The 23,871-nt window shown below is 35.6% G+C and overlaps 1 protein-coding gene across 2 annotated transcripts; it reads left to right on the top strand.

Moving 5' to 3' along the window:
• The first annotated feature begins 920 nt into the window (after positions 1-920).
• LOC132622440 (uncharacterized) lies at positions 921-23,247 on the top strand. Of its 2 annotated transcripts, XM_060337042.1 has the most exons (7): positions 921-1,075; positions 3,816-4,094; positions 4,198-4,361; positions 4,538-4,922; positions 7,458-7,570; positions 7,660-7,775; positions 22,705-23,247. In XM_060337042.1, the coding sequence occupies exons 2-6, from the start codon at positions 3,825-3,827 to the stop codon at positions 7,772-7,774; spliced, it is 1,047 nt and encodes a 348-aa protein (XP_060193025.1). In that variant the 5' UTR covers positions 921-1,075; positions 3,816-3,824; the 3' UTR covers position 7,775; positions 22,705-23,247. The 2 variants fall into 2 exon arrangements, with proteins under 2 accessions (XP_060193025.1, XP_060193026.1); XM_060337043.1 differs by lacking the exon at positions 22,705-23,247 and having other exon boundaries at positions 7,660-7,953.
• Positions 23,248-23,871: the final 624 nt, after the last annotated feature.

The following is a 23,871-nucleotide window of genomic DNA, read 5'->3' as shown; positions in this document are numbered from 1 at the left end:
CTATAATTACGTTATGACTTATGACAAATAACTAGATCGTCGTAATTACTATAGCATGTAATTCCTGGATTGTGTAATTACTATCCATCAATTCCAATTACCAGGTGGCTTTCTAAACATATCCTAAGCTAAGATATGAATAATTACAAAATGAAAGAGAATAAGAGCGAGGGAATCCCCTTTTTTTGGCGGGCTTTCTGACTAAGGGTAACCCCCCTTGATTGCTTCCATCATGTACATTTCTTTTGTCACTTATGGAAGGTTAAGGCTTTATGTTTCCCTTTTTGTAATTTTATATACTCCTTCTGTTTCCTTTATTTTTTATTGTTAGCTTATTTACACCTTTTAAAAAATTATTCGTTCCTTAAAAATTATGAGTGTTTTTACTAACTAATACCTAATCAAATTTTATCTCTATTTAAATTACCTCTTTTCTAGAAAAAATAGTTAATGATTCTTGATAAGGGTAATTTTGAAAGAATAAGATCAATTTCTTCTTCAAATTCTAAAGCACCACTTATTTGAAATAAAATGAAAAGCTTAAAACGCTATTTATGTAGAAACAGAGGGAGTATATCATATTTTTCTCATTTCAAAATAAGTGGTGTTTTTAGCTTGGACACACCCTTAAAAAAATTTCTCATTCCTAGAAAGTAAAATGTATTTTTAGTAACTTGCTCTTAATAAATACCTTGAAAAAGATTCTCTTTATCCCAAAAAAATTGTCTTAGTTTGATTTGATACAAAATATAAAAAATAAAAAAAACTTTTGAAATACGTGATCTAAAATATGCTTTAAGTGCGTAAATCATTTTATAAAATTAAATTACTTCTAAATATAAAAATGTGTTAATCTTTTTGGTACAAAGTGACAAAAAAAGTAAGATATTGTTTTGGGAGGGAGCGAGTAGTTCTTTTTGAGACGGACTTTAATTTTTGACACACCTCTTCAGTGACTTGTCTAATCTAATGATTAGATAAAAATAATTTGATCTAATCTGAACAAATTGATCTCTTCTTAATTTAGGATCAAAGCTAGCGTGTCTCTTCTTCTTCTTACTCCCAACACACAGAGGTTAGTTTTCTCTTTCTTCTTAAGTTAATTATCTTTGCTGTATTGACTGTAGTACTCTTTGTTTCTTTTTTTTTTTTTTTTTTTTTTTTTTTTTTGTTTTGGAAAACATTGTTACATAAGCCCCTGAGATTAGATAGATGAACTGCTTTAGCCTTAGGTGGCTGGAAGGAGTGAATATCAAGAGAGTAAGTAACAGTCATGCAATGATCAGGAGTGTATGGAATTTGGAAAAGAAATGACAAAAAATATATGATCAATGAGTAATCCGAAACTTTAATGCTGCCTTCATCCAGGAAATGATATAAACTCGAAATCCTACAGATAGGTGAATAGGCATCACTTCAATGTTCATTCTTATAACCGAGTTCTCAGTTATTCGGTGAGTAGCAGTGGAAAAAGTTAAAGGGAAAATTACTACAGCATGTCTTATGAATTACCTTATTTCTTAATCCTTTTATTTAATACTAGCTGCTTGATCGGTGTGCATTTTTCTGTTTTAGGGAAGTAGAGACAGAGATGAGAATATCCTTCTTACAATAAGATAAAGTAAGCTAAGATAAAGTGAGCTAATAAGGCATTTAGAGGTAAGTAAATAAGTACCAATTAAGTTGTTTGATTGGATTAGGGGTGTAAATGGGACGATTCGGTCGGTTATTTTTAAAAAATTATACCATGCCAATTTTCGATTATTTTATTTGTTATAACCAAAATTAGACTTTTCAAAACCGTCCCATTATCTCGATTTTTCTTCGATATCGGTATGGTGTGGTTAATTTTCGATTATTTTAATTTTAAAGTGTCACCTAAGGATACACCATTATTAATATGTAACGATGCAGACCTCCACAAATCTATTTGTAGCACACCACCAAATAAAGCTTCTATTTATTTCTTCTTATGAAATATTTAATGTAAAAGATATTTAAAAACTTCACAAAGTAATTAAACTGAAATGTGTAATATCAAGTAGCAAGACAACAATGATAGCATCATCACGACGTGAATCCCTCACTCATTGACCAGGGAGAATAGTAACTTGCCAAAGACAACAATGTTGATCAATTGAGCCAAAATAAACATCAATTCATAGGCCACAGAAACCACAAGTTGAATTTGATACATATATGTCCAGTGGCCACAATTCCTTTTTAATTTATATTTGAAATATAACTTATAAAATATATTTTATATATTCAATTTAACATATCTATAATATATAAAATATATTTCATATATGTAAAGCTATTCGGTTCGGTTCGGGATTTTTTTTAGTTTTTTTAATAAATTAAAAAGACCACCCTAATTGTTCGGGACGGTTTTAAGCTTAAATAAAAAGTCATGATTTCATTGAAAAAACACTATAAATCGGTTCGGTATGATTAGATTAGGTCAATTCGGTCGGTTTTTCATATTTTTTTAATACCCCTAGAATGAACACAAAAGAATGAAAGATGACTTTTGAAATTTATGATTTAAAATAAGATAAAGATATTATGTCACTAGACATATCTAGGAATTAATTAAGGTGGTTTAAAGGCGCTTTGACGGTCATGCAAGTGCAAGGTGCTTAATTTGTTCACTGACTAAAAATTTGCAGTTGCTTATAACTTAGTACTAGTATTATCCATCCCCATCCACCACCCACCCCCACACACACATAAAGTCCCACACTGGCTTAAACCAGGAAATTTTACAAAAGATGGAACAAGAAAAAGTCTAAGGACTTTATAAAGTTAACGAGGAAAGAAGAATATTATAAATGAGAAGGAGAGAAATGGTTTTTATAAATGGGAAAATTCATAAAATGCCCCCATTAACTTGTCATAAATTGGGTTGTGAAGTTCACTAGCCAACGTCATCGTCCACATTCGAAGTTGAAGTGTACAACCAAATCTTCCGGACAAGTTTAGGGGATAATATATGTATTTTGCCTTTATAAATAGAAGAAGTTAATTAGAGGGAATGGGGGCTTCTAATAATAAAGATCCAGAAATGACCTGATCTCCCGTGGCTAACAAAGAGAAGAAATAACCAAACAGATATTGTTAATAACCTGAAGCGAGTTACTTATTACAATATACTACTACTTTTTTGGGTACCTAACGGTTTCATGAATCACCAGTGAAGCAGCACCACGCTCAGCAGAGGCCGATCTAGGATTTAAACTTTAGGGCTTCAATCTTTTAAATTATTTAGCATTGAACCATTATATTTCTAAAGTTATAGGTTCATATCTACTACTATTTATTATAATATTAGTAAAAATTTTACAGATAAATTTATAAACCGCATCGAAAGTTTGGGGTTCGATTCGAACCCCTAGTTGTAGTGCTTCATCCGCCTCTGACACTCAGGGGCAAACTAGAACAGAAAAACAGACATAGAAGAACAAATCCTCCACACAACAAACATAGGCTATTTCTCTAGCAATGACTTCATGATCTCGACCGACTTTTTCGAAGGTTTTCAGGTTTCTTACTTTTTTTCTATCCAGAGACAACACAGTCTGTGTAAATCATCTTGAGAATTTGAGCTCTTTGTGACTTCCCTTTAGCCCCTTGATGACTCCATGTAGATGTTGCTCCAATGAAATAACTGACATAGATTGATAGTGCATCCAGGTTTTCAGTTTGCCCCGTTGTCCCTGGCCATAATCACACCTTACAAAATCCCGTTTCTTTTTATTTTTTTTTATTTTTCAGTATCAGACTATCAAATAGAATTACACTTCTGAATGCAGAAAAAAAAAATGGAGACACTACCATCTTGGGATTTCGTTATCAAATTGGAGAAGTTTCCATTGTTCAATTTACAAAAAGCGGTGTGCAACCATGGGTTTTTCATGATGGCTCCCAACCATTGGGAGCCGTCCACTAAAAGTTTTTCTCGTCCTCTGCGATTGGCAGATTCCATCACTTCTGCTATGACTTTCGTTTCACAACCTCCTGGAGAGGATCATCTTGTCGTTAAGGTTTATGGTGCAAGTTTTCTTTCACTTAAGGATGAGCGAGCCATCCTGGTACTATTCTTGCTTCTCTCCTTGTAAACACACAAAAAGAAAAAATAGGAGAACATCTAAAAAACTATAAAGAACCTGACTTGAAATAATGTTTTCTATGTAGTCTCAGGTGAAGAGAATGCTGAGACTCTCTGATAAGGATGAACAAGATGTGGGATGTTTTCATAAGATTCATCCAGATGCTGAGGCCAAAGGATTTGGTCGGTTGTTTCGATCACCAACCTTATTTGAAGATGTGGCCAAGTCTCTTCTTCTTCGCTTTTGCCCGTAAGTTCATAGATGCAACAAACGTAGAAAGAAGCTGAAAAACCTTGTTAAATTTCTAAGACTCAAACATCAATGCCTTTGAAGTAAAGCTAGATTCTTTGACCATCTAAATGAATTAATATGGTATCGCTCAGAGTGCTTGATGTTAAAAATATATATTGCCAACTTTTACTTAGGTGGAAGACATCTTTGGATCTGGCAAAGGCTCTTTGTGATATACAACTTAAAAAAGTCATGTCCAAAAGAAAGAGAACTAATATTACACCTATTGGAGACTTTCCGAGTCCAGAAGAATTAGCAAGTTTTAGAGAGGAAGAGCTAAAAGGCAAAGCGAAATTTGGATATAGAGCAGCGGACTTGATTATCTTGGCTAAACAAGTTGTTGATGGAAAAATTAATCTGTCTAATATTGAAAAAGACGACATTGGTGATGTACCAAGTGCAAGGTTTAAGCTGAAGATAAATGGTGCTGGTCCTTTCACCATTGATACTATCATGATGTGTGCTGGAATCTATGATAATATTCCAATTGACAGCGAAACGGTGCGTCATATGAAAGAGGTAAAAAAAATTAGACATCCTCTTTTCTCATTCTTCTTAATATTTGATAATTGATTATTCTTGGTTTACTTGATGTGCTTTGTTGCCTATTGAATTGCATAGAAAATAAATAGCAAGTGCAGAAACATGTTTAGATTCTCTTCTTAACAGAGAATCAGTGTTCTCTCATTTTGCATAAACTGATCTACTCGTGGATTTTTTAGAAGAGGAAGTGATGGTATAACTCCCCCGTTCAAATAAAAAAGAGGTTTGTGAGACCAGTAACCTCTAAAAGGACTGAAAATTCAAGTGAGAAGCAATTTACAGATCTGATTCTTATACTAAGAGGCTTGACTTATTGGAAACAACTTAATATATAGAAGATTTTAATATAATATGTGGAAAGTTAAAAAGGAAGACCAGATTTAGGATAAAACTAATTGGCAAACAAAGATTTATATTAGAGCCTAGTCACAAATGAGAACCTCTTAAGATAGTGAAATAGTAATCCATAACTACATGAGATATTGCAAAAGAAAGAAAAATATACTTATCAAAAAAAAAAAAAAAAGGAAAGAAAGAAAATATAATTAGCATGAACATAGTTAGCATGGCTTTGGTATAAACTCTTTGTTTTTTGCCTTTACGCTTTTTTGGTTGAAAGCAAGCTAGTAAAACATTTAAAATATAGTGTTATGATGAAAATAAAGAAAACAAAGAAGCTATTTACAAAGGATTAAAATTCAGAATTCTTGAAGTCATTCTAACTCAGTTAGTGCGAAATAATACCAGGGCCGCGTCAGGCTATGAGAGCTGATCCACAACATAAATATTACAACCGTGAGAGTTGAGACTTCTAGCAATAGATTTTGAACGCTAATTAACCTTGGAAATTTACATACAATGGCAAAGATAGAAGATTTTCAACTGTCGTTACCGCCAATTTTTTCCTCCAGTCCTATATGCTCTACATCTTCCAACTAAAGATTAAAATTTGCTTTCTATCTGGACACTCCTTGATGAAAGGATTGAAGAAGCACAAGGGAATTGTAGCGAGGATAGGCATGGATTTCTCGCCAATGTTAGTGGAACAATTGTTTTTAGTACTGTTCAATGGATTTCTAGGTTGTACGTACTACTGTTTGATTTAAAGTAATAAATAAAACTACGTGTAAGGAAAGTTACTGCATGTACTCGTAAGTTTCACTAATTGCTGATTTATTGTATGAACTAAAGTTATAAGTTATATAATATTTTTCATTAATTAATTGGGACAGGAGAATTTATTTTGTTCATGTATCAGCACGTATATGTTTCACTGAATCAGTTTCGGTTGTCTCACAAAGGAGCTATAAAAGAAGATATCTGAGCAGGATGATTAACATATTAGAAACTGTCACTTTAATAAATTTGTATTTAGCCGTAAAATCAAAGAGAAGTTTTGTGGAAAGTAGATATCTCATATATTTATTTTCCAATTGATCTTGAGCAATGGAAAGAAAATGAAAGCTTATGGTCCATGAAAAATGAACTGAACTTCATTATTACATGTTAATGTAGTCAGATATTGTATTGTGTCGATGTAAGGATTGATCAGAATCACTCAATTGTGGCACGATTAGTTCAAATTCTTCAGTGAATGTTTGGAATACTTTATTCCCCCCCCCCCCCCCTCCAAACCCACCAAGGCTGGAGAAGGAGCTTTATAAGCTATTAGCTCTTTTTCTCTATTATCCATTTTATAACGTAACTGCACTCCTCCACCTGAGATGTTCTCTGCCGAATTATAACGTTTCTCTCGGTGTGAGTATGTGCAGTTTAATTTGCTGCTAATTCTTAGGGTATTTTGAAGAGTCTGCATCTTGTAACCATATTCATGTCACTCTCGTTTGAAGATATGAAAAGCCTAATGAAGAGTTCATGTAACGTAGATTACGTAAAAGTAGTTTTCGTATTCATTTCAATTTGAAGTAATTAATACGCTGATATTTGTTGAATTAAGAGTATTTTCTTCTTGAGTGTTTTTTGCAACTTCCATGTTGAGTTGGATTAATGATGGAGCAGAGATGGGAGAACCTATCATTGTATCTGTTGGTAGGCAACACATATATGCATATCTATCAAGATTCCATTGATATTTGCATTCAATGATTCATTTCCCATAGTTAAAGGCAGCTTGCATGCATTTCACGAAATACCGGTCATTAACTGATTAATGAGCCTTTGTCAGTTTCGACGTTCAATTTTTAGAAAATACACATCTTTGGTCGCAAAAGACAGAGACATTTGTCTTTTGCCAGAGATCATTTGAATTCCCATGGAGTCGATCTGTCCATGAGAAGCAGATAACTGTTCCATATTTTCTAGGATGGATTATATGTGTTTCTTCATGCAGAAAAAGTAGGATAAAACAGAGGCATTAAATTAAGCTAATGAATTGATTGTTCATGTAAACATTACACATCAATCATTTGCTTAGTAACATCAGATAGACACCAGAAGGCACAAGGTAGAAAATCCAGAATAGTATTTCCATTTTACTTGTCGTGATTTCAGCTTCATGGACTTAATCTGAGAAAGCGAAAAAAGGGATCGATTAGTCTCCTGAAAAAGGACAAACTACAACAATTCTACAAGCGTTATCATCCATTTCAGTGTTTGGCTTACTGGTAAGTTGTGGATATTATCCTCCATTTCCATTTAATTTGTAGAGCTCTAATCATACACTTGATTTATTTTATTTCTTGATTATCTTTAGGTTTGAACTTGCCAACTCTTATGAAATAAAGCTTGGCAAGACATTAAATGTGTTATTGCCATCAGAATATCATCATGCCACCGGAAACTATGAAAAGAAGAACAAGAAGTATTAAGGTATGTAACATTATGGCCGTGTAGGTTTTAGCAGTTTCAAATCTGAATTAGCAGTACTAGCTTGCTAGAATCATGTATGAATGGCAGTCATTATTACTAGCTCTGTGAGTTGGAAATTGGGAAATTGTAAATCTATATGTTTTTTTTATTTTTTTATAATGAAGAATTTTATTATCAAGTGAAGAGTTCAGGTACATAGCAAAAAACTGTCTTTTGGACATATAGCCCCAAAATGACAGATGGCTACTCAATCACAAAAAACGACTGTTGCATTAGCTAGTGTTGGGCTAAATGGTCCAAAGATACTCGTAATACGGTGTGATATTATCCTCTTTAGGCCAAGCCCGCACTGTTTTCCCCAAAAGGTCTCACACTATTAGGAGTATTCAAGACCATATAAGTAACTACTTTTTTTTCCAGCTATCAATGTGGTACTTTGTTCGCATACCCAACAATCTCCCCCTCGAACTAAGTTCCACACTACTCATCACGGGTCAGAGATTCAACGTGTCTTTGTGCCACTCACACCATCAAAGTATTTACGATCACTAAAGCCTAAAGGCTGTGTATGCGTCTTCAAAGTTATGGGTAAAGGTCGTAAACAGGCCCATAGACGGGCAAAGGACGTAAACAGGTCCATAGACGGGCAAAGGAACTAAGCCGGGTCCCACGCCACACTCCGCCATCTTCATACTCATCCTGCCAACCCATTGGCTCTGATATCAGTTGTTGGGCTAAAATGGTCCAAAGATACTCTTATACGGTATGATATTGTCCGCTTTGGACTAAGCCCCAACGGTTTTTCCCAAAAGGCCTCACAAAATTAAGAGTATCCAACACCTTATAAGGTAGCTTTTTTTTTTCTTTTCTTTTTAGCTACCAACGTGTTACTTTGTTCGCACACCCAACAACTAGAACTACTCCCAGTAGCTAGGGATAATGGTTATGCTATTCGAACCAAGCTCTCAATCTTCTTTGTAATGCCCCTCCATGATGTATCTCCTGGATAAGTCTTCTGAGCAAAGTCTCAATGCTTTGTTGCTTGTTATGCAACACCCGTTGGTTCCTTTCCATCCATATGAAATACACACCACCTGACATTACCGCCGATTTGATTTCATCTTCCCATGCCATAGCCCATAGGTCTCCTGTTAATTCCCATCCAAACCAATAGCCTTTTCCAGATGATCCAAGAAACAGCACAAGTGAAGAAAAGATAGGATATGCTGGCATTAGCCTGATCACATAATGGGCATGTTTCTGTATTCACTATGCCCCATTTAAACTGGAGCGGATCCCCTCCAGTGGGGGTTTCGTCCAGTTCATCCGGTACACAACCAGATTTCTTGCACGTGTCGCACTTAGAAAGCAATGGTCAAGATTTGTTTGGTTAAACTATTATTTTAACCATGGTTTTATCTTCTCTTTCGTCTATCTCCAATGTCACTTTACAGGCTTGAACCTTAGAAACTGTCGTTATTTAATATTTTAAGGAGGTGAAATTGCAAGATCAAATTGAGAAACTGAAGTAATTTTAGAACATCAAAAGCTATAGTATTAGTGTTTTTATTGCGGTATAATATCTTTATATTATTTGATATTATTTGGTAGCATATTTGTAGGGAGATAGTTACCATATATTAGTTAGTTTCCTTGTTTCACTAGGATCTTAGTTTCCTTGTTTCACTAGGGTTCAAGATTGTATCCTATATATATTTTCTCTTGGTGAATGAATGGAACAAGTCAAGATTGTATAGTTTCTACATAGTATCAGGCCACACGTTTTTTTTTTCTTCTCTTCATCGTAAATTTCCATGGCCGGTGACGCCGTACCTCCTCCACAACCACCAAAAATTGAGTCTAATTCTCCCTATTTTGTCACGCCCCGAACCATGGCCTGGACGTAACACGACACTCGATGCCTGACTGCATGTGACCGAGCGAACCACATGACTTGCTAAATCATCATGATGCATAATATAAGCGGACTATAACATGGATGCATAATGAGCCTTTATAAAACATAATGAGTCATAATACTTAATAAAGTACTTGTTTAAACATGAGTGAGCCAAAATGGCTATATGACTCCAAATGTCTGACATAACATAACTGACTGGTCTAGTCTATGAAACCTCTATCATGAGTCTAACTGAAAAACATATTTACTGGGACAAGGCCCCCCAGCATACCTTTACATGCAAAACTAAATAGAGAAATACAATGATTAAACCCCGAATGAGATGGGGCTCACCAATACGCTGGTACAAGCAAATCCTAATGATCAGAAGCTTCGTCCTGTATATTCGTACCTGCATCGTGAAATACAGGCCCCGGGCAATAAAAAGGGGACGTCAGCACATTGAATGTACTGGTATGTAAAGCAACCGGAAGAAACAACACGGGACATGGAATAACATGATAAGAACTGAAACTGAAAACTTGGACATGAACATGAGCATGAGCATGAGTACATATACGTATATAACATGAGTAAAACATGATAAGTAGGGAGAACATTTCATAAACCGACACATGATATCACCACGTGGATACGTGGAGTCTGGTACCTCGCCGGACCAGCAGAGCCCCTATACCTTGCCAGGGTATAAGGTAATAACGTACCTGATGGAACCATTCAATGTGAAATTAAGGTATCGACCTAACTGGCGGAGCGATCCTTGTCCTATGGTGGCTACATAGTTTCAGGCTATCTGAGCCTTCTCGGTAATTCGTGCAACTCCCAAAAACATTAACATAATATAGTTGGCTAAGAAGCCCATGACTTTCGTGAATTTACTTGTACTTGTCTTGAAATCATGATTTCACGAAATAACTTGTAAACATGTTTTCATGAAATAACTTGTAAACATGTACTTGATCATGAGAAATACCATAGTTCAAAATCATATATTTGTAATTGACTTGAAAACATGCTTGTAATTTGTAAAATATAATTTACAATTTCATAGGAACATAATGAGAACACATGAGGAAGAATTCATGATTCATGGATTAAGCTAGGAATCCTAATGTCCGTAATGGAAGATTAGGAATACAATAACGAACATAGATACGAAACTCATGTACATACATACATAATTACGGGTTACCAATATGTTGGGTTTAATGCCCTGGGATTTGAACTTCGTAGATTTTACGAAACGGATCATGGGGAAGAACGTAGAGGTTCCCACATGTGGATGGAAGTTCTACATACCTTAACTTTCCGCTTTTGAGCGTATCACAATGTCCTTCCACTCCTTTAACTTCAATCTATAGCAATACAAGTCATAGGGATTCTATATTAGCAACAATATCCATGTTTTGTTCATCTAAGCATTTTATCAAACACTTAGTGGGCATGAAGCTCTATAACCCTCGTTAATGGTGTTTTCTTCACCCAATCCCCATTCTTTTACTTCTAGCTATTACTACAATCTCAATTAGATGTAATTAACATCATTCTTCATCATCCATATGAATACAACAATCTCAAATCAACAATCCAACAATCCTAGCATAGTTCATATAATTCTCTTCAACAAACCCAATTATTATTCTCCCAAGAATTCATAAATTCATAACTATAATTGATTAGGGAGTAGAAACATTACCTTTTTGGGTGGTCACCACGAACTCAACACCCCCAAGTCCGATCCTTAGCTTAAAATGACGACAACAACTTGTACTACACTTTATCCTTCATGAGCTTTGGGATTCGGGGCCTTAAACTTGGTTGATTCTTTACTTTCTCTCTCTAAATCTCCTCTCTCTCACTTCCTCTCTCTAAAAATCTGAAATGTGAGGGAAATGGAGGCTGCTAGGGTTTCCATTTTCTTTATATACTAAGGGGAAAATGGGTTGACCCAACTTGAAAATGGATCGGGACCTTTCTGTCTTAAAACGTCCATATCTCCCTATCCCGACGTCGCCTGTGAACCCACAACCTATGGTTGGAAAGGTATTTCAATTATCTACAACTTTCATTCTTTGAGTTTTCCCAAATTCTCAACTTACGATAGGGTTATGGCCTCCCGAAGTCAGGTGACCCGAAACGTACATACGGACCAAGATACGGTCACCGTTACGGTCCCGTAACACGAGGTACAGACCGTAACTTGGTACCGTACCTTGGTGAAAATTTCCAGCGAGGTTCTGGAAATTTTCCCTGTGTTACGGCCCGTAACACAAGGTTCGGCCCGTAACACGAAGGACGGACTGTATCTTGGAGGAAATTTCCAGTGAGGTTCTGGAAATTTCCTCTGTGTTACGGCTCACTGTTACGGCCCGTAACACGAGTTACGGTCCGTAACTCGTCACCGTAACGCAGACGAATTTTCCAGCAAACAGGCTTCAGTCAAATGGGCATAACTCTTTGCACAAATGTCTGTTTAATCCCCATAATATACCGTTGGAAAGCTATCTAATAGGGCTACAACTTTCATCAAGGAAGTTTTTCCGGATTCACAACGGATCAAGGAGTTCTCGCTGCCCGAAATAGGCCTATCAACCCACCAGAACTCTAACGACGTAAGCTTAAACTTAGCTTCAAAAATGATGGGTGTTACATATTTTCTCGGTCCTCAAGACCGACCCGGGGACTATATCACACCTACTCGTTTTAAGGGCGCATCAAATACCGCTGCCGTCGGTCAGCACTTTACTTCCGATCAATGGAAGGCTATTACGGGATGTTTTGGTAATGCTACAATTCCCGAAAATCGCTTGAATGGTAGTTTGATGTTTTTTCTTGGATTATTGCCACTGGTGCTACTCATCATGTTACCGGTGAGAAATCTTGGTTGTTTGATGTCCATACTGTTGATTGTCCTATTGGTTTGCCTAATCGTGAAAAGGTGCTTGCTTCTTTGGAAGATTCTGTTCGACTGTCAGATAAAATCACCTTACATCATGTCCTTTATGTGCCTTATTTACGTTGCAACTTACTCTCCGTCCCCCAACTTACGGATAATTTACATACTATTGTCTCTTTTAATTCTTATATGTGTGCTATTCATGACCCACTGAAGGAGCTGATTGGAACGGGAGTTAGGAGGGACAGACTATACTATTTTAGCAAACCGGACGGACTATACTATTTTAGCAAACTGGACGTGGTGCAACATGTGTCTACTGTCGTGGCAACGTCCGCATTCGAATTGGGGCATCGACGATTGGGGCATCCTTCCGAGAGAGTAGTTAAGTTGCTTCCTCATGTCAGTAGTGATAAGAGTAGTTTAGCAAAGAATTGTGAAGTGTGTTTACGTGCTAAGCATCCTAGAGATAAATTTCCTTTAAGTGATAATAATGCATCTAGAATATTTGAGAAAATACACTGTGATTTGTGGGCCCCATATCGCCATGTTTCATCGTGTGGAGCTCGTTATTTTTTAACAATTGTTGATAATTTTTCCCGAGCTGTTTGGATTTACTTGTTGGTTGATAAAACATAAGTGTTTCCGATGTTTATGGCTTTTGTTGCTATGGTTGATCGACAATTTAATCAAACAATTAAAGTTGTACAAAGTGATAATGGTACAGAATTTAATTGTTTGATCGATTATTTTTCCGCCACTGGTATTTTATTTCAAACCTCTTGTGTGGGTACTCCACAACAGAATGGGAGGGTAGAGAGGAAGCATAAACATATGTTGCATGTTGCGAGGGCTCTCAGATTTCAGGCCAATTTGCCTATTTTTTTCTGGGGTGAATGTGTTCTTGCTGCATCTCATCTCATAAATTGTACCCCCACACCCAAATTGGAAAATAAAACACTTTTTGAAATTTTATTCAATAAACCTCCTTCTTTTGATGCTATTCGTACTTTTGGGTGTTTGTGCTTTGCTCATAATAAAAAAACTCAGGGTGACAAATTTGTTAGTCGGAGCAGAAAGTGTTTGTTTGTGGGATATCCATTTGGTAAGAAGGGGTGGCGGTTATTTGATCTTGATACGAAGGAATTTTTTGTCTCTCGTGATGTAAAGTTTGTGGAGGATGTGTTTCCTTTTGCTTGTCCGGAAGATGTTAATATTTCGTCTAGTTTTTTGGATGAGGGTGCTGAAAGGGATCGTGATTTTATGGTGTACGGGGATGAATTAGGGGGCGAAGTTGATAGTTCGGAGGCTGCCGAGCAGCAGCCGCAAACCACTGCCCAACCAGCGCCTGCTGGCAGCCAGGCCGAGCTGCAGCCAGCGGCCACTGTCCAGCCCGCTGGGAACCCAGCGCCAGCTAGCAGCGAGGCTGAGCGGCTGCCAACAGCCACTGCACAGCCCGCTGGCAGCGAGGGGGGGCAACAACACCATACCCCAGTCACGAATATGGAAGGTGGCTTCGGGCGTGGTTTTCGGAAGAAATTTCCCTCTGTTGTGCTTCGTGATTATGTGACACACTCAGTTTTTGCTAATAGTCCGTCCCCTACAACTCCTATTAACAATCAATCCTCAGGTACTTCCTATCCGTTGGCACACTATATTAATTGTGACAATTTTTCTGTAAATTATCGTAAGTTCCTTGCAGCTATTATTTCGGGTAAGGATCCTAAGACCTTCAAAGAAGCCATGAAACACGAAGGTTGGAGACATTCAATGAAAGAAAAGATACGTACATTGGAAGACAATGGTACATGGACTTTGGAACATCTTCCTCCGGGTAAGAAAGCACTTGGTAATCAGTGGGTGTACAAGACCAAGTTTTTGTCAAATGGAAATGTGGAACGGCTCAAATCGCGCTTGGTTGTGTTGGGAAATTATCAACAAGCGGGGATTGACTACAATGAAACTTTTGCTCCAGTCGCCAAGATGACTACTATTCGAGCCTTCCTAGCCATTGCAGCATCCAAAAATTAGGAACTTCACCAAATGGATGTTCATAATGCCTTTTTACATGGTGACCTTGATGAGGCGGTGTATATGAAGCTCCCTTCCGGGTTTGAAAGTCCAGATCCTACGTTGGTGTGTCGTTTGCGCAAATCGCTGTATGGGTTGAAACAGGCCCCTAGATGTTGGTTTGCAAAATTGGTGACTGCTTTGAAAGGGTACGGTTTCCTTCAATCTTATTCTGATTATTCTCTTATTACATTTACTAGAGGGAATATTCAGATTAATATCTTGGTTTATGTTGATGATCTTATTATTTCTAGGAATGATTCCGCTGCACTTGCAACTTTCAAAGCCTATTTGAGTGATTGTTTCAAAATGAAATACCTTGGGTCTCTCAAATATTTTTTGGGTATTGAAGTAGCTCGTAGTTCATCAGGGTTGTTTTTGTGTCAACGCAAGTATACTCTTGATATTATCTCTGAAGCAGGATTGTTAGGTGCAAAGCCAAATGGGTTCCCTATTGAGCAAAATCATAAACTTGGCCTTGCAAATGGAGATTTGTTGTCGAATCCGGAGGTCTACCGTAGATTAGTCGGGCATTTGATTTATTTGGGGGTCACTCGACCGGACGTGGCATATTCTGTTCATATTTTGTCTCAATTCATGCAAGAACCTCGGATTGAACATTGGGAAGCGGCCTTACGAGTGGTCCGTTATTTGAAAGGCACACCAGGACAGGGTATTTTGTTACGTGCCGACAGTGAGTTGACTTTGCAGGGATGGTGTGATTCTGATTGGCCGGCTTGTCCGCTTACTCGTCGTTCGTTGACAGGTTGGCTAGTATTTCTAGGTCAATCTCCCATCTCTTGGAAGACAAAGAAGCAGCACACAGTTTCTAGATCTTCTGCAGAGGCTGAATATAGGTCCATGGCTGCGGTCACTTGTGAGTTGAAGTGGCTGAGAGGTCTGTTGTTGAGTTTAGGTATACAACATCCCAAGGCGATCAAATTGTTTTGTGATAGTCAGTCCGCTTTGCACATCACAAAAAATGCGGTTTTCCATGAACGAACAAAGCACATTGAGGTAGATTATCACTTTGTTCGTGATGCAATTAATGAAGGTTTGATTTCTCCGTCACACGTTTCAACATCTTCACAATTGGCAGACATTTTTACCAAAGCTCTCGGCAAAACTCAGTTTGACTTCTTGCTTTCCAAGTTGGGCATTTTTAATTCCCATGCTCCAACTTGAGAGGGGGGGTATTGCGGTATAATATTGTCACGACCCAACCCCATAGGCCGTGACTAGTGCCCGATCTGAGCACCCGAACACATCTATCAAATGTTATCTCAAATTTTATCAAACGCATTCAAGTATATAGCGAAAGCCGACAAGGCTATATTTCAAAGTTAGATAATTTCCAGAAATATTTCGGCAGAGTTTCCTTTGTTTTACAGGCTATCCAAAATAACCCTACGCACAGAAAATACCAACAAAAGACCACATAGGGCCAACGAAGCAACATTTAAACATATGCGGACCGGCCGCCGCGGCGAATGAGATCGCCCAAACACAACATATACACGCATCTGTACAGAAAGACCCCAACCCACAAACATGTCCACAGACCTCTAAACAGACCGACAGAATCATATGACGGGACAGGGCCCCGCCGTACCCATGAACGAGAATATATATACAGTAGTGACAGACTATACCAAAAGATGGGCTCTGGATAAGAGAGCGCTCCAAAATAGGAGAATAAGATCCTAAGCGGACGGATCAGCAAACCTGTCGTCGGTACCTGCGCGGCATGAAAATGCAGCCCCCGAAGAAAGGGGGTCAGTACGAAATATGTACTGAATATGCAAAGCCTGAATTACAGAAACAAAATCATAACTGGTACAGAACGTACAGAAAGTAAATAGAAAACCCAAAGTATCAGATACATATTTTCAAAACAAGCAGAGTGTGTACAGAAACATATGTCACATCAAATCCGGCCCCTGCCAAGGGACTCGGCAGACAGAACGTGGCCACCCTCCCGACGCTGGTGCCACAACACAGAAGAATCAGAACAGGGGCATAACCCCGTAACATAATATGTCATATCAGATGGCCATAGCAAATCATATCAGAACAAGCGTACATGGCACAACATACTCCACAAACCCATGTACGCGTATACCTGCCCCCTCACATCGAGGCACGGCGAACAATGCAAAGGATCACGCTTGACAACATATCCTGGCCCGGGCTCAGTGGGGGAAACATTGAGGCATCCACGAACGGAGTAGTGAGAAACTAAATGCACTAAAAATACCATATATATATTTCCAGAGACTCAATGAGGCATATCGAATGTCAAATCAAATCAATGAAATCGGACGGAAACATAGTAAGTAAATTTAGATGTCATAACGGGTTACGGAGGCATAATCTATCCGAGATCGTTTTCAAGATTCAAAACAATTTATAAGACTTAATGAAATATTTAAAATAGTTTTTATTTAGTAGATAAAGGAGTAGTTAGAGTATCTCTAACGAAAACGCTCGAAGACAAGTCATAGACACATAAAGGGTAAAATTGGAAATAGTGGGCCCACCTCGGAACCAATGAAGCGGTGGGCTCAAATTACGTATTTTTAAGCTTATGGGGTCACCTACAAAGGTTCTAGGACATTCCATAACTTCGTAAGCAATTTGGGAAAAATTTTCATAATTTTTCATCAAAGCATACTTAAGGAATTCAATTCTATTGAATGAAAAAGCGACGATTTCAAACGCGGATTCCGATGGACAGAATATTCCCCGAGGCGTAAATCCAAGCCTAGTACATCTAGGACATGTCAAGAGAAGAATCGGGATAGCTTTACATACCTTTCTTGCCCTTTACGCTTGCCAAAACTCAAATCCCGTTTCGTCCAAAACCTACAAATGGTCACATTTACCAATTTACTATTCATAAGACTTAAAATTTCAACCTTAACCAATTCTTGTCTATTAAAAATTTGAGCAGCATCTCCCCTATATATATATCATCCCCGAGGTTAAAACTCGGCTAAAACAACAACAACCATACCAACAACAATATATACAACATCAATAATCGACTAGGAACGCATTCTAGCGTAAATAGTCTTATTTCCAAATAATGCGACAATTCCAAATCCAACTTTGCACTTACAACCCGATATCAATATTTTCATATTCACATACTAATATAAGACCATTCAAACATAAACCAAAAGTATTCCAAGCTATATATTCAATATTCAACAATTCCATCAACTTCCATATTCAATCCAAAATCCTTATATATGCAACAAAACCATTCCAACACATTTTCTACTTACTAATTCATCTCCAACAACAATCTACACTTTAACAACTTCATTATCTTAATATCATAAAATCACATTAATGTGTCATAATTCTCTACATTCCATTTTCATGTCAACTTCACTCATATAATCTTCCTTTGCATTGTGAAGATCACAATAACACAACTAACATGTTAAACAAAATAAATCCAACATTATCTCAACAACATATACCATACGGCCAACATGGCTTCTTTCCAATTTCATCCAATTTTCATTCAACTTCCATAATTTCATAAAAACTACATTAAAATCACATAATTTCCTATAACCATTTTCAACAATTTCCATTACAAGGCTTCAACAACACAATTAACATAACAAATAAAATTGGTTCATCCTTCTACACACATACATACCCACTTTGCAAACTTCCATATTTCCATAATTTCCACTCATTTCTACATACTACAACATAAACAAACCTTCATAACATAAGAAAAAGGAATTGATTCTTACTTTTTTCTACAAATTTCTTCACTTGAACAAGTTGTCAACTTGAAGAAATAAGTGCTCCTTCTTCCAAAACAACTACACCAAGTTGTAAAGGACCCTTAATTGAGTAGGAAAACCACAAGCTAATAATTTTTGGAGGAAGATTTTGAGGACCTAATTTTCCAAGGTCTTGGCCGTGTGGTCCTTCAAGTTTTTGCTCTTCTTTTTCTCTCAATTTTGTTCTTGAAGATTCTTGAAAATGAAAGAATTGTGGTCTAATGTCTCATTTAATACATGGATTAATGAATTACCATGGGCTTGGGCCATATGGCCGGCCACCCCTCTTTTGGGCCTAAATTTTCTCCCCTTTTATCTTTTTTTTTGGGCCAACCCGGTTGGTCACGAGTTGGGCCTAGCCCACTGACCTTTCGACCTTAAAACGTCCATATCTCCTTGTACCGACGTCACCTGGGAACCCACGACCTATGGTTGGAAAGATAATTCAATTATCTACAACTTCTACTTCTTGGTATTTTTCCAAATTCCAAACATATAATACCGTTTTTGCCCCCCAAAGTCAGGTCACCCGAAAACGTTTTCTTAAAAATATTCGTTTGGAGGACTTCCACTTTGATTTGGCCCAAGGGTCCTTCTTGAGTTGTGTTTAACTTCACATATGTGATTCATATAATTTGTCACATGTCCCAAAAAAAAAAAAAAAAAAAAATCTTGACGTGTGGGCCCCACCTCAGCTTACAAATAATCCGACGTTCAAAAATACGGGATGTAACAAATATCTTGATATTATTTGATATTATTTGGTAGCATATTTGTAGGGAGATAATTACCATATATTAGTTAGTTTCCTTGTTTCACTAGGATCTTAGTTTCCTTGTTTCACTAGGGTTCAAGATTGTATCATATATATATTCTCTCTTGGTGAATGAATGGAACAAGTCAAGATTGTATAGTTTCTATAGTTTTTCATTTTTTTTTCGGTTCATAGTTCTTATTATGTTTTACCTCTCCTTCGTCCCTTTCGATTGATATTCCATGTAACTCCTGTCGAATCTTGTTGAACTTTTTCTACAATGTGAAGCCAACTAGTTCTTCACTCAATTAATCCATGGTAGAATTTCTAAAACTTAATTACTGCCTAAACTAATTCGTTATAGAAACGGGTGAAGTTCTGCAAAAATATTTCTACTATTAAGAACCGGTTGGGCTCTTCTTTCTCGTCGTCCGTTTCCAATTAAAAAATTGTGGGCCCGTTTTCAATTTAATAAAAAAAAAATTGTGGGCCCCATATATATAAAAACAATAACTAATATTAAAAAAAATGTGAGCCCCATATATATTAAACAACAACTAATATTAAAAAAAATTGTGGGCCCCATATTAAACACCAACCAGTATTTAAAAAAAAAAAAAAAAAAGTGGTGCCCACCACCTCCAAACTCATGGGAAAAAAAAAGTGAATCCCATATTAACAAAATCAAGCAATATTAAACAAAAAAAAGTGAATCCCATATTATAAAAACAAACAATGTTAAAAAAAAGTGCTTAGAAAATCAAACAATTAAATCAATAATGATGGATTCATTGTTACATGCGTATCAACCCATTAGTGGGAGCAAATGAAATTATTGTACATCAACATACTTAAAATACTTATATATTAAAATAAGATAGAATTTAATTACTTTTTTCATTTTTTCTTTACTCTAATAAATGTGAAAAGAGATTAATGTCATAAAAGAAAAAATAATATTAAATGGAGATCAAATACTTAATAAGGTAAATTAGTGAAATTATAATTCTAATTGACCTTTCCTTAAAAAAATCGTGTAAAAAACAACATGACAAGTAAAATGAGTTAAACAAAAAATATTTGTTAAAAATTAAAAAATAGAAGTTCCTCATGGCCCCATATTAAACACCAACCAATATTAAAAAAAATAATATGGGCCCCATATTAAACACCAACCAGTATTGAAAAAAAAAAGTGGAATCCACCACATTCAAACTCACGAGAAAAAAAAAGTGGAACCCATATTAACAAAATCAAGCAATATTAAAAAAAAAGTGAATCCCATATTAAAAAAAACAAACAATGTTAAAAAAAAAGTGCTTAAAAAATCAAACAATTAAATCAATGATGATGGATTCATTGTCACATGCGTATCAACCCATTAGTGAGAGCAAATGAAATTATTGTACAACAACATACTTAAAATACTTATATATTAAAATAAGATAGAATTTAATTACTTTTTCATTTTTCCTTACTCTAATAAATGTGAAAAGAGATTAATGTCATAAAAGAAAAAAAATATTAAATGGAGATCAAATAATTAATAAGGTAAATTAGTGAAATTATAATTCTAATTGACGTTTCCTTAAAAAATCGTGTAAAAAACAACATGACAGGTAAAATGAGTTAAACAAAAAATATTTGTTAAAAATTAAAAAATAGAAGTTCTTCATGGCCCCATATTAAACACCAACCAATATTAAAAAAAATAATATGGGCCCCATATTAAACACCAACCAGTATTAAAAAAAATGTGGGCCCCATATTAAACACCAACCAGTATTAAAAAAAAGTGAAACCCACCACATCCAAACTCACGGGGAAAAAAAGTGGATCCCATATTAACAAAATCAAGCAATATTAAAAAAACAAAAGTGAATTCCATATTAAAAAAACAAACAATGTTAAAAAAAAAAGTGCTTAGAAAATCAAACAATTAAATCAATAATGATGGATTCATTACCATATGCGTATCAACCCATTAGTGGGAACAAATGAAATTATTAGACAACAACATACTTAAAATACTTATATATTAAAATAAGATAGAATTTAATTACTTTTTCATTTTTTTCCTTACTCTAATAAATGTGAAAAGAAAAAATAAGATAGAATTTAATTAATTTTTCATTTTTTCCTTACTCTAATAAATGAGATTAATATCATAAAAGAAAAAATAATATTAAATGGGGATCAAATAATTAATAAGGTAAATTAGTGAAATTATAATTCTAATTGACGTTTCCTTAAAAAACTGTGTAAAAAATAACTTGACAAGTAAAATGAGTTAAACAAAAATATTTACTAAAAATTAAAAAATAGAAGTTCTTCATTTAAATAGAAAATCAAATTTCTACTTTGTTTCATTTTAAACATGTAAAATTAATATAATAATTTGAATTAGAATTATCCAAATCAAAATTTGATAAAAAAATTATATGTATTACTTTACTATTACTACTATATAGAAGAGCCGATTTATAAAGGCAAGATCATCGTCCGTGTTCGGTCCTACTTTTTTATTTAAGGGCAAAAAAATCCTTTGTGGTCCCACCCACTTTTTTATTTAAGGGCCAAAAAATGACGTTTTATACTTTATATTACCAACTCTTCTAAAAAGTAGATAGAAATACTTTATTATATTTCTATTTTTCTACAAGTAAAATGAGCTAAACCGAGAATATTTACCAAAAATTAAAAAATAGCATTTCTTCGTTTAAATAGAAAATCAATTTCTACTTTGTTTCGTTTTAAATTAATCGAATTAAAATTGAAAGTATCAACTGATGTTTAAATATTACTATTATTTTATCTCAAAGAGAGGAAAATAGTTTTCTTTTAAACAAGTTTTCTCTTTTAAAAAGTATTAATAAATTTTCGTAGCAAACACGAATATAATAAAATTTTAGATACGGAACACAAACTACAATGTTATATTAATCATATTTTGAACATAGTGTGTGTATATATATATATATATATATATATATATATATATATATATATATATATATATATTATCACTATCTACACACAACTACATATATATAAATACACTATAATCCGAAGTGTTGGGCCCGTGCGCAGCACGGACATAGGCCATCTAGTAAGATTAGAAAAGCAGGATTATTTTGGGCAAGCACATAAGAGGAAGATATAGAAGAAGAGACCTTGTGCAACTGAAGATGGACGAAAGAGAATATAACCACGGTCAGAATAACAGTTTCACCAGACAAATCTTGACCGTTGCTTTTTAAGTGAGACACGTGTAATGAATCTAGTTGTGTACCGGAAGAACTGGACGTAACCTCTACTGGAGGGGATCCACTCCCCATTTAAACAACCTATCACTTGTACTCAGCCTTCCATTCAGAGCCAACCATAAAATGAGATCTGTATGTTTTTCTTTAATCATGGAGTATAAGACAATATGTACGTCACAGTGGCTATATTTATTGGTGTTAATTCTTTTTTAGGATGGAAGCTGCATTGAATATTTGGACTGATGGTTTTGAGCAGATGTGGTGTGTGATGGATAGGATATACGCACCGGATGTTGCTATAAATTCTGCAAGAATTAATATTAAGATTTTGCAATTGATGGATCGGGCTAATTAAGAACTTCCATTCAGAAGGTTACTTTTCGTTTTTGTTTTCTAGAGATACTGTGTGGACTACAAATTGATATTGCTGGCTTCAGAATTTAGCATTATGGAATTGGGTGCTCCATTTTCTGTAACATAAAGCTGCTATTAATCACAATAATAGTTAACCAACTATATCCAAAACTATTGTATTATCATTTCCTATCTAACACGCATTTTGTGACAATATTTGGGCAAAAATTAAAGACCAGCAATTTGAGGGGCAAAAATTAAAGACCACCCCGAATAAGGACAATCGTGCATAGTACAACCCAAGTGATGGACTTCCCTAGGTCTGAATCCAGTACCTAAATCTGGATGGACTTCAATTCCTGGTGTCAACAACTCCTAGTGAATGTGCTCTTAATTTCAACTCCTGGTGTCAACAACACGCTTTACTGGTAATTGAGGATTTGTAGATCATGTAACATGTCTAAGTTGTTAATCTTTAGCTCACAAATACTCTTTCTTTTTCTTTTTCTTTTTTGTTTTCACCTATTTCCAACACCAACATTCCTCACGGAGACTATGGTACTTGCCAACTTTAAGATAAGTTATACGTTATTAAATTGAACCCTTTCTCTAACAAGTTTGTTTGCGGCACTTTTTTTGTTGTTGTTGAGCTGATACAGAGAACAGTAGTTTAAGGTGGCAAATCATGAATTTCATTATTTAAAAATAATTAAATGTAAAATTTAAAATGTCTCTCCATAGCTTCTTATCAGTTGATGCATGACTGTGATTTAACTTGCTAATTAAGTACTTCATCATCCACCATTGTTGAGCAATGTCAGGTTTCGTGAATCAGTAATTGCGAGCAATTCCACCTAATCGAGCTTCAATTTACTTCACCAGCTCCGATACCATGATAAATTCTACAATCTAAGCTGAATTACACAGCTAAATGTCACATACAATTGAGATTACAAGAGCAATTACCCGAGAGAAGAAGTGTAGCAGAAAAGAAAGAGAGTGATTGCATTCTGATCCGGATATTTT

The sequence above is a fragment of the Lycium barbarum genome, chromosome 12 (assembly GCF_019175385.1).
Source record: "Lycium barbarum isolate Lr01 chromosome 12, ASM1917538v2, whole genome shotgun sequence".
Taxonomy (NCBI): domain Eukaryota; kingdom Viridiplantae; phylum Streptophyta; class Magnoliopsida; order Solanales; family Solanaceae; genus Lycium; species Lycium barbarum.
This window is presented reverse-complemented; position numbering and strand designations above follow the sequence as displayed.